General features: G+C 53.8%; 1 protein-coding gene across 1 annotated transcript; it reads right to left on the reverse strand.

The window, feature by feature from the left end:
- Positions 1–4,713: 4,713 nt before the first annotated feature.
- Positions 4,714–11,917, reverse strand: LOC111139052 (Ras like without CAAX 1). The gene is made up of 6 exons (XM_022491170.1): positions 11,788–11,917; positions 11,489–11,610; positions 11,344–11,400; positions 9,123–9,196; positions 8,495–8,686; positions 4,714–7,319 (listed from the first exon to the last, which is right to left on the reverse strand). Exons 2-6 carry the CDS (start codon positions 11,589–11,591, stop codon positions 7,089–7,091), a joined length of 657 nt encoding a protein of 218 aa, XP_022346878.1. The 5' UTR covers positions 11,592–11,610; positions 11,788–11,917; the 3' UTR covers positions 4,714–7,088.
- Between the last annotated feature and the right edge of the window lie 600 nt (positions 11,918–12,517).

Genomic DNA, 12,517 nt, shown 5'->3' on the forward strand with positions numbered 1-12,517 from the left:
AGACAGACAGTGAGAGAGGGAACACAAGCAGGGGGAGTGGGAGAGGGAGAAGCAGACTTCCCACCCAGCAGGCAGCCTGATGCGGGGCTCGATCCCAGGATCCTGGGATCATGACCTGAGCCGAAGGCAGACACCTAACGAGCCACCGGGGCATCCCAGATAAAATCTTAAAAAAAAAAACAAATGATTCAAGAGCAAATCAGTTTAGCCACAGAGCATAAAATTTCAGAAAGCTGAGAACTTTTTTTTAAGTTCATTTAAGTCATCTCTCTACACAACGCAGGGCTGGAACTCAAAACCCTGAGATTAAGAGTTACAGGCTCCCAAAACTGGACATTTTCACGACTGACATTCGCTCACACCAAACCAGTCTCCTGTCTGGCATTTTTCCAAGTTGACACTGCGGAACCCCTACATGTCCTCTTACTCCCACCCGTTCTCCACCACTCAGCCTGCACATCTGACATGAGACTGTGCACCTCAGAAGCAGAGGTGACTAGGGCACCTGGCTGGCTTAGCAGGCACGCGACTCTTGATCTCAGGGTTGTGAGTTCAAGTCCCCACGCTGGGTGTGGAGCCTACTTAAACAAAAAATCAGAGGTCCCCGCAGAACAGAACTGAGCCACCAAGACCTGCGTTCTTGTTGTTATTCGCACGGCTGAATTCCCACCATCGGACAGACACCTGGCATCCAGCAGGTACACAATAAAGGTTTGCAGAATGAAGGAAGACAGCCAGGGGACAAATACTGCCTAGGAAGCAGATCTACGGCAAACACAAAACATCTGTGCCTCTTATTACTGAGTTGGAGTTCCCAAAGAAGCCCGGCGTAGAGCGGAAGCTTGTTTCCGTCAGTCGCTGGGTGTCGGCCGCGGTGCCTGTGTCTTGGCAGCACCCGGCCGCATATGCTCAAGGCTGTCTGGGGATCTGACACCGACGGTGGCCACAGGGTTTTGGCTGGGACTAACCTGGGGGTGCCCGTGCGCCCTCGCGGCCCGCAGAGACTTTGGACTGGAGTATACCTACCTGAGCACGTGTGTGAACTCACCTTCCTGTCCAGCACTGGCGTGCGAGGAAACTGGGGGAAAAGCATGTGACGGCCAGCGCCGCTGTGAAGCTACAGGGTTTCTCCTGGCTCAGAACAAACTGCAGTAAAATCCGCAATGAGCAGCTCTGGGAAGGGAAATGACGCGCCCGCCCAGCAGCTTTTGTCCAAAAAACTGCGTGACTTAATGGTAGATCGCAGGGGCTGAGTTTTTAAGCAACGACTACAGACAAAGCTAAAATGGTTCAGTAATTCCGTCTCCAGGCCAACTCACGTTTAAAAGTGGATTAGAAATTTCAGCGTCTGGGGCACCTGCGTGGCTCAGTGGGTTAAGCCTCTGCCTTTGGCTCAGGTTGTGATCTCAGGGTCCTGGGCTCAAGCCCAGCATCGGGCTCTCTGCTGGGCAAGGAGCCTGCTTCCCCGTCTCTCTGCTACTTGTGATCTCTATCAAATATATAAAATCTTTAAAAAAAAAGAAAAAAAAGGTGCCCAGGTGGCTCAGTGGGTTAAAGCCTCTAGATTTGGCTCGGGTCATGATCCTGGGGTCCTGGGATCGAGCCCCGCATCGGGCTCTCTGCTCAGCGGGGAGCCTGCTTCTCTCTCTCTCTCTCTCTCTGCCTGCCTCTCTGCCTGCTTGTGATCTCTGTCTGTCAAATGAATAAATAAAATCTTTAAAAAAAAAAGAAAAGAAATTTCAGCATCCCCCAAACATTAAGACTTAACAGTCCTTTGTTCATCTGGGATTTTCCTTCCTAACAAGGTAGTTTATTTTTCTTGCTTGTGCCCCAGCCACAGCCCTGGTTTAAACCTGCATCTTCTTCCCGCTTACCCTCAGCGCCACCACATGCCGCTCCGGCAGAGCCTCTTCTGTTTCCGCACCGGGTGACCGCCACCTGTCACGGCTCCACACCGCCCTCTGAAGCCCGTGCAGGGCCCTCAGCATCTGGCTCACTCAAGGCAGCATGGCTGCCATCGTGATCCTCTGGGATTCAGTTAGATCCTGGATCCTATCAGAATCCATCAAATCAGAATCTCCAGAGGATAAGGTAGGAAAAAGCCCGGAACTCTCAGCCATTTCTGATCCAGAGAGCAGACCGGCCCTCGGGGGCCGTGCACACTTCAGACCAGCCCTCAGGGCTTCCCGAGCACTCAGCCCGGCCCCGTGGGTGTCCTGCGGCGGCGTGCTCTGAGGCACAGCGGGCTTCTCTGTGCTCATCCTGCCTAGCCCAGGACCGTCCTGACTCTCCCACTCTCCAGTCCCGCGCTGGAGCCGTCCTACACAGGATGCTCGACTGCTCTGTGGTTCCAAGTCACGCGTCTCCGCTTACTGAGAAATCTTCACGGCCTAATTCTACCTACCAACTTAATCCAAATCCTTCTATGTTTTAATTAGTCGATGTAACATGGTTTTGTTGCATATGAACTGCGCTGCCTCCCGATCCATCGTACAGTCCTGGAAGCAGAAACCACGTGCCGGGAGTCTTTGGTTCCATGAAGACTCACGTCAGCCTAAAGAAGCTAGTCCCGGCGCAGCTCCGACCATCCGGACAGTGACAGGAAACAGGTCTGCAAGGCTCCGAGCACAGCCTGACTCACCTATGCTGTCTGGCTGCATCTTCCTAAAATCTAAAACCCATCCCGCTTTCCAGACCATGCTTGGTCCTGTGCAGCAGACAAGCAGCAGGCCCACTCTGCTCGTCGAAGGACAAGGTGCTTTCTGCAGACGGGAGCGGAGGTGGCCCTCGCTCTCTCCGCCATGCGGGTACAACCCGGGCACGCGGGAAGGGCGCAGCACCGAGCCCTGGGGAACCGGCAAACCAAGGAAGAACAACAAGACTCTGCTTCCAGCTTCCACAGAGAAAAACCTGTCCAAGACTGAGTAAAATACAAATACCCTGTTTTCTCAGTTATTCTAATTTACGCTGTACCTAATTATTTAACACAGTTCTTAGCGGGAAGAAGAGAAAGACAAAATTAACTTGTGCAGCAAAAGCAGTCAGAGGTAGGTGAGGTCAGAGCGAGGGACCTTCATGAGAGAACTCAGGCCTCTGACTACTTCCCTGTGAGGCTAGGCCCCAAGTTTCAATTCCAGCCGAGCGGGGAACGCAGGAACACAGTTCAAGCACATCCTTTAAAGACTGGATTCTAGCTTAGAGAGTGCGCGTGCTGGAGCAGCGAGGCGGGGCCTCGGCCGAGGGCGAGAATCCCAAGCAGACGCCCTGCTGAGCGCTGAGCCCAACGGGGGCCCCATCCACACCCGAGATCATGACCTGAGCCCAGACCAAGAGTCAGAAACTCAACCCACTGAGGCCCCCAGGCGCCCGGTTACAAACTTTAATTTGGAGCAGAACAACCCCCGGAGGACTGCAAATCTGTTTTCAGTACCGAAGCGTCTTCCGAAGCCAAGTGCTCGTCCAGGTGACACGGACTCCTAAAAAGACTTTGACTTTGTCATCCCTCCCAGGAAGGCTGGAAAAGGAGCAACGCTACCAATTACTTGTTAGGAGTTTCCTAAATTTATATAATTTTTTTTTTTAAAGAAAATAAGCAATGAACACTGGAAGTGAGGAGAAACTTCAGAAATCAGCTCGCATGGAACTTCTCCGTTACTCGGTGTGGGTTAAATTCGGCGTTTCCTCGACCTGCCTGCTCTCCCGTTAGCACTCATCGCCCGCTGGACCCAGCCCTCCAGGGTCCTCCCTTCTCTGAAGTCCTGTAGTGTCCCCGGTTGGAAGCAGGTCCTCTGACACGTCAACCTCCAGCTGTTTATGCCGAGTCTGTCAAAGCTCAAGGGCAGGGACACTGTCCAAGCGTCCGAGGCCAGCCCCACTGGTGCACAGGGGTGGCCGTGGACACTGACGGAATCCATGCCTCCCCGACGGGCCGGCCGAGGCCCGGGAACGCCGCCCTCCACCACCCGATTCAGGAGCAGACCCGCTGGCCGCTGCTGACCTGCCCCACACGAGTAACGACGACACAGAAACACATCCCTTTAATGTCCACGGGAAGTCCTCTCCCCAAACGCCGGTGCCATCTCGAGTAGCTGAGACAAAAGCACTGACCTGCACATAAAGCAGTCTCACGGTCTCACTTACTTTCCACGCTTGAAACAGCTCCCACCCTCCATCAGGGGGCAAACACACCGTCATCTCCGACATGTGTTTCCTGTCTCCCCACTTCTCTGCGCACGTTGGGGTCTCAGCAGACCTGCTCAGGCAGCTGCCCAGCCCCCTCCCACCCCACACCCACCCGGGCCGTGAGTTCCCTCTGCCTGGCCAAACTCCAAGGCCCCCCAAGCGTCCCGGCTGCCAGAGCCAGGACAGGGAACAGAGCCTGCGGTGCAGAACCGGAGTCCAGTCCCGGAGCGGTGGGACCCCACTCACGCTCACACGGGACGCCGGCAGCTGGGCCGTGGCGCCACCTCCCTACAGCCTGCCCGCCGGCCCGAGACACAGAGCCTCTGTCTGAACGAGGGGGGCCCCGCGGCACACGCCCTCGCACTCGACGCAGGTGTTCTGCACGTTGTGGGCGCTCACATTTTTGAACCAGTATTTTCCAGAACATAAAATCTCATGGCGTTCAATTTTCTTAAAATGACCTCTGTGCACTGATTCCAAGCATTTCCACCCACACACAGGTAAGTAAAGGAGAAGCCCAACAAGTTGTTTGAAAGTTCTGTATTGTGTCACATAAAGTGTCTTCACGTACACGCACAGAAGGGAAAGGCCACTCTTCCTTCCCCCGCCCCCAAACATCACAGTAGGCCAACTCTTGCTAAAAGAAGACAAAGTTAGACATGTCCCTCCTGAAATCTAACCGTTCATTCTAGAAGTGAGCGTCTAAATTTTCTAACTTAACAATCAGGCGCAGGCATCGACAGTCCCACTGCTTTCAAATGTGTGCCTGAACGTTTCTCTCTCCGACGTTCCAGGCAGTAATTGATTTTAATGCCCTTGACCAGATAAACCTGACGCTTCAGAACTCGTAAGTTACACACTTACCGTCACTAAGAAGAGAACTGTTACCTACACACATCATCCCCCCTCGAACTATTTAGCACCATAAATAGAATTCTCAATACTAATGGGCTAATTAATCCAATGACCATTCGAATATAGGACCCTGTCTTAAAAACATAAATTTGTTACTTTTCTCATACACAGTACAAATTCCCTCCTGTCTTATAGATCTTTCCGGCAATGTTCTCTGCTGCCTTTAATGTCCTGAATGACCACACACCTGTCAAGTTCTTGCCGGACGCCAATTACAATTCCCTCGGTCATCAGTAATGAGAAGTTAAGACATTATGTGTAAAAGGCTTTACGCTAACTTAAATGTGGTGAAATACTGTTAAAATAGAATTGCACTGCATTTCTTTTCTACTGCCACACATCTCTAAAGTGCTGGGGTTCCTATCAGATTTCTGTCCTGCATAAGTTCAAATCCTGAGTCTCACGACTGGATGGCCCGACTACCATAAAACACAATTTGGTTTCAAAAGGGACCATGACCTCGCTAAAAAAGTAGCAACCATCACCTCTTTAAACCTGGAACAGCCATCACCTTGAATAGGAGGAAAAAACATGACAACCCTGTCCTTCTGCCCACCCGTGCAGTTTTGGAAAGCAGTGAGCCGAGGTGTGCACCAAGAGAGGCCGCGGCCACGTTCTTCAGGGTTAAGATGGTCACAAACTTGTCCGGGACACTTAACGTCCAGTCTGCACGTCGCCTCCACACGCCGCTAAGTCCAGACGGCATAAGAATCCTGATTCGACAGAGCGAACTCACCACCCATACAGCTGTTCCTTCCCAGGACACTTGTTTCCCAGCCACGCACAACCATCAAGGGGGTATTCTCTGAGGCTAAGTTTTGTCCAGGCTCAGACATTGTGCAGTGAACTCCACAAGGTCCCTATACAGAAATCTGCAGTGAGAAACTCCACACACAGGAATTCTAGAGCTTCACACCTGGCTCTCAGCACAGAGACGCCCCAGGCTTCTCTGAGCATGGAGTCTAGTGATTGTCTGTGCTGAGGCACGTACATGGCTTTACTCTAACTCCTGATGTCGCTTCCCTACGGACAGGACAATGCAGGCAGTTGACGAAGGACCGAGAAATCGTTCTGCAGGGCCTCCTCTGCGGGAGAGCACAGGGAAGCGCTGGGAGGCACTCAGGTCACCGGACCGGTGCGCGCCTCTCTGGGGGAGCCAATCCACCTGCCCCAGGCCACGGCTGCCCCAACCAAGGGTGTGAACCAGAGTTCAGTGATCCAGCAATGGCTCCCAAAGCCGATGCCTCGGACACTAAGGAAGGGCTAAATTCTGAAAGGAAGAACAAAGTATCTTCCCAGAAGAAACCTTCACACGTTCCACTCACTTCTGCTTGTCCTCACCTCAGTGCGTTTGGGTGGAACGTGCACTTCCCAGGACAGCCAGGCTTGAACTGCGAACATGGTCCCGCCACCACCTCTCCCCTAGTGGAGTCCCACCCGCCCCCCTCTGCTGCCTGGTGTCCCTGATCTCATCAGTCCCTCGTCTGCAACAGGAAGCAGTTCCACAGCGACACCCTGAACCTGGTCTCCGTAGTTTTCGCTGTGTGTCCGGGAAGCACCTGTGAGGAGAAGCGAGGTCCTTCCCTGGAAAGGTGTGGGGTGCCGGAGCTGAAACAGACACGGAGTAGCGCACGGCAAAAACGCCTCGTGCGCTTCGCCGAACACGCACGGTGCAGAGACTCCCCCAGGGCAGAAACATCGACACTAACTAATATCAGGAACAGAACCCGAAACGTTGGTAGATCAAATTCTAATGTGACAATTTACAAGTAGACAGTGCTCTGCTGGGTTAATAAATCAGAATTAGCTAAAAGACAGTATTCTAAACACCACGTCGCTGAAAACTCCCACTGGGCATACCCCCTTCGTCAGTTACATTTAGAGGAACGGTCATGACAGGAGAAGGAGCGAGCACCATGCTCACTCGTGCAGGCCACGGGGTCGCGCGGAGTAAACCCTGCGGTTCACAGGCGAACATGCACATCTTCCCTTCAAGTCACGGAGTCCTTCTTCTTCCGGAAAGGTGATTTCAGCCGCTTCCATACACTGGCTTTGGGTTTAGATTTTTTCTCCATGGCCAGCACTGCCTCCTTTTCTTTCCTGCGTATCTCCCGGACGAGAGCATGAAATACATCATCGATGTAGTAGCGGTATGCAGCGGACGTCTCAAAAAAGGGACAGCTGAATTCTCGGGCTAGAGCCAATCCTTCTTCCTTGGTGACCTTTAAAAAAGTAAACATGGGAAAATGTACAGTGGAAACCAGAGAAAATAATCACAACTGCCCCAAAAAGTGAAAAGCAAAGGGGCTATCTGAACACAAAGAGAGCTCCTCAACTCCGGAGGTGTCCGAGCAGAGTTCAGGTGGGAGGCTGAATCTGGCCTCCTTCTCCCCTCCCTAAAAGTGATTCTACTTCTAATCCATTTTAAGGATAACGTTTTTGGAAAGCCCGAGTGACTCAGTCATTAAGCGTCTCCCTTCGGCTCAGGTCATGATCCCAGGCTCCTGGGATTGAGTTCTGCACCGGGCTCCTGTCCGTCGGGAAGCTTGCTTCTCCCTCTCCCACTCCCCCTGGTTGTGTTCCCTCTCTCACTGTCTGTCAAATAAACAAGTAAAATCTTTAAAAAATTATAAAATAAAACATAACTTTCTGGAACAGGAAGTAGTTACAGATAGGAAGTATGTAATTTTAATTTTTTTAAACTCTAAAAGAAATCCAAAGTCAATATATTCAATTAGGGACACACCATTTCTCCTAAGTCTGAACACTTTTTCTGACTTTTTGCTACCAAAAGCAACCCAGCAACGAATGTTTTATATGTGAATTCCTAGAGAGATTTTCCAACAGGCATTAATTGAGCAGCACTGTGAACTTATCTATTGTCAAACTACTTCCAAAATGTCTGTACCCACTCCGCAGCTTCCACCAGTAGCGGGACCACCAGTGGTCCCAATATGGCTGTCCACCATCCTTCATCTCTACACCAAACAGCCAGATTCTAAACACCGTTGCCAATCTGAAGAATCTGGCTTACTCTAGAACCTTCTGCGATTTCTCTTATTCTCCCCTCCAGGGTGCCCACTGTCAGGGAGTAGTACATCCACAATCATCCCGCCGCAACACAGATTCACCAACTGATCACTTTCTGAGGATTTAGGAACTGAACATTCCATGAGCCTTTATGTAATATGTACTCCATTTGTCGTCTGATTACCGTCCTGTGGATTTTCTCCTGTAAACTGATTTCTAACATCCAGATTTTATCCAAGTTAATTGCAAATCAGTAGACTTAGAGAAATTTTTAAGGTTAGAAGTTAATTTAACGTTTTTATTTTAAAGCAAAGGAATCTATATACAGTGAAATCTGAGACCACACACATTTCTGCTCTCTCCTCACCTGTCTTAGCTGCTTTAGGTCAGACTTGTTTCCTACCAGGACCACAGGGGTATCATCAGTGCGTCGAACTCTGTAGATAAGCTGCTTAAACTCCCGGACCTCATGGAAACTTCGACGGTCGGTGATGGAGTAACAGATGATGAACCCTTCTCCCGCCCTCATATACTGATCCCGCATGGCCGTGAACTCTGCCTGCAGGAGGGCAGGGTCGTTAATGCAATAATGAAGCCTAGAGCTACACACAGGTTAGCTAGGGCTTCAGAGCAAAGAGACATGTATCAATTACCTGCTATCCTGAGTCAGAGGGCATGAAAAATTAAGAGAGATGCACTGGTGATCTTCTCTACGTAAGCCTTCCCCTCCCCTCTAGTAGAGTGAAAACACCTTTTTCTTTTTTTAGACATTTATTTATTTATTTGACAGACAGAAACACAGAGAGAGAGAGGAGCACAGCAGGGAGAGTGGGAGGGAGAAGCAGGCTTCCTGCCAAGCAGAGAGCCCGAAGCGGGGCTCGATCCCAGGACCCTGAGATCATGACCTGAGCCAAAGGCAGACGCTTAACCCACTGAGCCACCCAGGCGCCCTCAAATGAAAACACCTTTACACACAGCATTCGGAGATTTAATACCTGTCCAGCCGTATCCAAAATGTCCAAGTTGGCAGGCTCATCATCAATACGAATCCGGATTTTATAAGCATCTTCTACAGGAGGGAAAAAAGGTGTACTATAAACCCATAAACATAGGAATATTCAATCTTTTTTTTTCTTTTTTTGAGTAGTCTCTAAGCCCAACATGGGGCTTAAACTCAGGACCCCAAAATCAAAAGTCAAATGCTCTATCCACTGAGCCAGCCTGGCACCCTGTAACCTTATTTTAAAATTCATCTTATAGAAAAGTAGTTTACACACAAGTTCTTTAAATGCCCAGGTTTTCTCAGGAATCACACTCAATCCATTGAGATATGTACACTGGGTCTTCAACGGAGGTGTTTTGTATTTTTCACCTAAGTGACGATATAAGTTTACTCCCTCATAATTTAAATTTATAAGACTTTGTCTACAATTCTGAGCTAAAAACAGATTCTTTTCTTTAAAGATTTTATTATTTGACCAAGAGAGAGCAAGAGAGGGAACACAAGCAGGGGAGTGGGAGAGGGAGAAGCAGGCTTCCCGCTGGGCAGGGACCATGATGATCCCAGGACGGAGATCACGACCTGAGCCAAAAACAGAGGCTTAACCCACTGAGCCACCCAGGCACGCCTGAAAACAAATCTCTTTACGTGTATTATTATAATAACCTTGGAAAAAACAAGGAAATTTTTAAAAAGAAAAAATTTTAAAAAAATAAAAAGAATATTTCCATCATTCAAACAATCGTAGTTTACGCCCCAGTGCACTTCAATGATTTTTTCTTGAACCCCTGCTCATGACTGTTCCTCAAAGATCAAGAGTCCACTAAACCAATGTTTCTCAAACTACGGGTGGTGATCCATTAGAATTAGTGAACTGTGAATGAATTTAATGGGTTGCGACCAGCATTAAAATAAATAAGCAGAAATCTGAAACAAAGAAAACGTAAGCGCATACCCCGTGCAGCGACATGAACACAGCTTCCTGATACTGTGCATGTGCGTCTAGTACCTTGCACACACACTCGCACAAGTACTGGCTACGATGCAGTTTTCCTTCTCAGGATTGGCAGCCAGTCTGCAACGAAGCCCCCTGAAGAAAAGGCCCTAAATGATAAGACCCCGTGACACCAGCCAGTGCGTCTTTGTTCAGCACTGAGCGCCGGGGCCGCTCCAGTGCCTGGCACGTAACGGGAACTCAAGACACCTAAGTGTTTGCTGTTGAATCAGGTAATAGTGTCAGAAGAGCAGCCGACCGGAGGGAAAATCAACTGATTAAGAAAAGTAGCTCTTTCAGAGAACACGTATGAGTTTTGCTTTAAAGAAAGAGGAAAAACATCTGTGGAGCTGTAAGTAAATCACCTGAAGTCCTAAACTGCGTTTCTTTCTAGAGCTCCCGACCTAGTGGGGATCCCAACGCGCACCGTCTCACGCAGCACCTCGCGGGCCGCGCGGGCAGCAGAGCCGCAGAGGCCCGAGCCAGTGGATACCCGCCCCGGCGAACCAGCACCAGCACCGGGACCCCGCGTCCGGCCCTGAAATGCCCTGCCCGTCCCCCCCCTCCACTTCCCTTCTTATTCCGGGATCTAACCCCTCAGAATCAAACCCGCTTCCTTACAGTCCAGGGAGAAGAGCGATGTCCTTAGTCTGCGTAAAAAATAGCAACTTTTAAAAAACGGCAACACGAGGCTGTCCGTCCGGGAGTGGTGCGCCAGCGGCGGGGCACCAAGTGCTACACGCGCCGCGGAGACCCCGCTCCGGAGGAACGTGCGGGACTGAGCCGTGAGCGCGAGCTTCCGGGGGCAGCGCGGACGCAGGTCGGAGCCCGCGGGTCGGGGCCGGGCCGGCCGGACTAGTTCTTCTGCTTCCTTCTGTGGGAGCTCAAACCCGCTGACTCATACTCCTGCGGCCGGAGACCCTCAGCGCGGTGACCGCAGGCGGCCCCGCGGCCGCACACGTTCCCCCGCAGCGGGCCGGACAGCCCGGGACCGCGACAGCCGGGACCACAGCGCGGGAGGAGGGTCAGGAGAGGCGGCGGCTAGGACGGCTGCGGCCCGCCGCGCTCCGGGAGGAGACGCCCGCTCTCCGCGGCCGGGGCGGTCCGCGGACGTCGCACAGGGCCCCCGAGACGCTCCGGGCAGAAGCACCCCCCACGCGTCCGAGAACCGCCGCGCAGACGGGTCTACGCAGGGGTCTATGAAGGGGGCTCGGGGACTTACCGATGGTGGGGTCGTGATCTTCGGGGAAGCGGTGGCTGATGAACTGCATGGTCATGGCTTCGGGACAAAACACCACAGTTACACGCGGGGCGGCCCTCGGGAGGCGCGAGCTCCAGCCTCCCCCCGCGGGGGCCGGGGCACCTACCGCTCTTCCCCACGCCGCCGGCGCCCAGCATCACCAGCTTGTACTCCCGGGAGAGGCCGGCGGGGCTGCCGCAGCCGCTGCCCGCGGGGCGCCCCGGCTCCATGGTCCCTCGGGACGCGCACCTGGGAGGGAAGAAAGACGCGCTGCGCCCGGGCCGCCCCCGCGCCCCGGATCCTCCCCGCGCCCCCGGCCCCGCCCGGCGCCCCCCGGCCCCGGCGTCCCCTGCACGCACCCACGGCGCCTCCGGGCCCCTCCCCAGCCCGCGCCGGCCCGGCGCCCCCCGACCCGGCGCCCCTCACCTTCCCCCGGGAGGTCGGGCCGGCGACCCCGCACAGCGCTCGCAGGGACGGCAGTTTCCAGAAGAAAAACAAAAGCGGCGAAACCACTCAGGGCTCCTCCTCAGACCAGAGCGCCGGCAGAGAGGCCAGGAGGCGGCCCCTGGAGCCCCCGGGCCCTCCGCGCGCCCCCGCTCCCGCCCCCGCGCCGCGCTGACCCCGGCTCGCCCCCCCGCCCGCCCCCCGCGAGAATCCGCCGGTGACCTGTGACCCCGCCCGCGGCCGGGGAAGATGGCGCCACCGCGGGGAGGCGGGGCAGCGTGACGCGCGCCTGGTCCCGCCCCCTCGGGAGCCGGGCTCGCGGGGCGTGCGCATGCGCGAGGGGAAGAGGGGCGGTCTTGACCCGGGACGCGGGGGCGCGCACTCTCACTGGGATTGGGTGCTGTTCGTCACAAAACCCGAAACGGGAAGCCGGCAAATCCCCCCCGAAATAGCGCGGACGCAGCTCCAGTGCCGGGGCTCCAAGGGGCCCCGGGAGCGCGGACCCCAGCCGCAAGCGGGACAGTCCACGCTGGCTCCGCCGCGGCAAGAGTGTGCTGGCCCCAGGAACGCAGCGTTCTCCGGCAGCCCCGGGGCGCTCCCAGGGGCTTTCACCGAACTTAGCAGCAAGCACGGCGCCCCGTCCCCCACCGCTCTTCGGGGGGCGCTCGCAGGCGCCAGGAGGAGCTGGCCAGCTTCCGCCCAGCCGTCTGGG

The sequence above is a fragment of the Enhydra lutris genome, unplaced genomic scaffold (genome assembly GCF_002288905.1).
Source record: "Enhydra lutris kenyoni isolate GAN:26980312 unplaced genomic scaffold, ASM228890v2 scaffoldscaffold94, whole genome shotgun sequence".
Lineage (NCBI taxonomy): Eukaryota > Metazoa > Chordata > Mammalia > Carnivora > Mustelidae > Enhydra > Enhydra lutris.

Coding starts and splice junctions, on each gene's coding strand:
- LOC111139052 (XM_022491170.1), bottom strand. CDS start 11,591: ATGGAGCCGGGGCGCCCCGCGGGCAGCGGCTGCGGCAGCCCCGCCGGC. Junction 11,401..11,488: donor CGGCGGCGTGGGGAAGAGCG/GTAGGTGCCCCG, acceptor TTTGTCCCGAAG/CCATGACCATGCAGTTCATC. Junction 7,320..8,494: donor ACCTAAAGCAGCTAAGACAG/GTGAGGAGAGAG, acceptor ACTTTTTTAAAG/GTCACCAAGGAAGAAGGATT.